At 36.2% G+C, this 2,178-nt stretch overlaps 1 protein-coding gene across 1 annotated transcript in view; it reads left to right on the top strand.

Moving 5' to 3' along the window:
* LOC107751345 (protein NipSnap homolog 3A-like) overlaps window positions 1–2,178 on the top strand; it is an 8,261-nt gene that overhangs the window by 4,891 nt on the left and 1,192 nt on the right. Inside the window, exons 3-5 of the mRNA XM_016567040.1 lie at window positions 153–185; window positions 1,057–1,218; window positions 1,636–1,785. Coding sequence (XP_016422526.1) covers window positions 153–185; window positions 1,057–1,218; window positions 1,636–1,785 — 345 coding nt within the window. The remainder of the gene's footprint in view (window positions 1–152; window positions 186–1,056; window positions 1,219–1,635; window positions 1,786–2,178) is intronic.

Here is a 2,178-nt window from a genome sequence, read left to right as displayed (position 1 = left end):
AATGGGCGGGGCATCTGGCTATATAAGCGGGCGCGCGCCTCAGGATTCTCAGGTTTACTTCGACTGAAGCGACGACTGAGTCGTGCAGCTACATAGCACGGCAAGCAACGCAGTACTCGTTCCCATATCTCAGGGAACCGAGGTTACGTTAGTAACCGAGTACGTTTTCCACATCTGGAAGTGTGGTGAGAATGACTACTGAATTCTTAAACGTCTAATCTATGCTTTTAAAACTTTATAGGATTCATCAATAAGTAAAATGCAACAAAACATTGACATTTCTGACCTAAGAAACCTGACTCTTTACTTCTAGGGGTTGGCAGATGTCCCATATTAGCCAGGGCATCCTGCCTCATTAGCACTTATTTAAAATCCTTGTGCTATGCTTAAAATTCTTTACCTGGTCAAAATGACCAGCCTTTTAAAATTTGCTTGTAAAGCTCTCATTATGCTATATTATCACCAAATTTTGGATTACATTTTTTGTCAACTTGTTTTCTCATAGGCGTCATTGATCTGAGCTTATGCACCTCAGTTTTAAGCGGAAAAAGGCATTGTGGTTAATTTTAATAATATAATAATTAAACTGAGTTGCATAAGCTCATATCAATGAGGCCTATGATTAATCAGTTCCAGAAAGAAAAACAAAGTCTATGCTAATTGAAAGGAAACAAGTTGATAAAAAAGACTGAATCTAGTGTTTGGTAATAATAGTAATAGCAATTTTCTGTAGGCCGGTCATTTTTTTACTGGTAATACCACAAGTCTTCAAGATGAATAAATAAATAAATACATACATATAAATAAATAAAGAAATACAAAAATTATATTTTTTGGGGGGAAGTTGTTATTCCCTGTGTGAGCAGAGTCAGTAAGTTTTGTGATAACATTAACAAGCATTTTCAGTAAAAATAAAATCCTCTCTTAGCGTTAATACAGAAAACAAGTAATCTTACTAAGATAATATGTATTTATTTTATTTAAAATGTCTAAAAACACAATGCAGCTCACATACTACTCCATAAGAAACATTCCTTTCTGTCTTTGCTGTAATAGACAGCTATGCCCAGCGGGTATCTGTGTGGGCAGCCCTGGCTCAAGACCCCAAATGGATCGAGCAGTACATCTCTAAAGCGATGCTCATGCTGAGCTCTCAGGATAATGAGGTGACGTACCTCGTACCCTGGAGCAAAATTCAGAAGCCACCCAAAGATGGAGGTGAGAATGTATGCTATACCAATGCATGCTCACATGGTGCTGTAAGCGATATAAGACATAAGCAAAGAAAAATATATATATATTTTTAACAACTTATTGTTTGACCCTAAGGACTGTTTTCAGAGGTTTTCCCCCTTCTGCCAGTACCAGACATGCATAAACATTCATAAATTGTTCACAAAACAAAGACACATATTTCAAATGCTTTGTATAGTTTTGTAATCGATCTATGAGTATGTCATGATCTATAGTGTCGAACGCAGCACTAAGATCAAGTAAAACTAGCAATGAGATACAGCCTTGGTCTGACGCAAGAAGCAAGTCATTTGTCATTTTAACAAGTGCAGTTTCTGTGCTATGGTGGGGCCTGAAACCTGACTGAAATTCTTCATAGGTGAATTGATTTTTTTTCTGTAGGAGTTTTGGAGCTGGCAACCTTCCAGATGAAGCCTGGCGGTCTGGCGGTGTGGGGCAGGGCGTTTCAGGCAGCAGTGGGCACCCACACAGGATCAGGATACGCCCACGCAGTTGGGGTTTTTCACTCTGAATTTGGACAGCTTAATCAAGGTGAGTGTAGACAAGAAAGCAGATATGTTTTAAAACAATAGTTACATCCTGTAATTTAAATATACAGTAGTGTTCAAAAGTTTGTGGTCAGTATTTTTTTTGAAAAGTATTAATACTTTTATTCAGCAAGGACTCATGAAGACGATGACAGTACAGACATTTTTAATGTTAAAAAATTATATTTCAAATAAATGCTGCTCTTTTTAACTTTCTAGTCATCAAAGAATCCTGAAATAAATGCTGTATCGTAGTTCATAGTGAATCATAATTCAACTTTAACATCACAGGAATAAATTACATTTTAATATATAAAAATTTTTAATAGTAGTGATGTTTCACAATATTACTGTATTTTTGATCAAACAAATACAGCCTTGGTGAGTAAAAAAAAAA

This window comes from Sinocyclocheilus rhinocerous, unplaced genomic scaffold (genome assembly GCF_001515625.1).
Source record: "Sinocyclocheilus rhinocerous isolate Xijiao unplaced genomic scaffold, SAMN03320098_v1.1 scaffold1233, whole genome shotgun sequence".
NCBI classification, from domain to species: domain Eukaryota; kingdom Metazoa; phylum Chordata; class Actinopteri; order Cypriniformes; family Cyprinidae; genus Sinocyclocheilus; species Sinocyclocheilus rhinocerous.
Note: the sequence above shows the minus strand (reverse complement) of the source record. Positions and strands in the feature narration are given on the sequence as shown.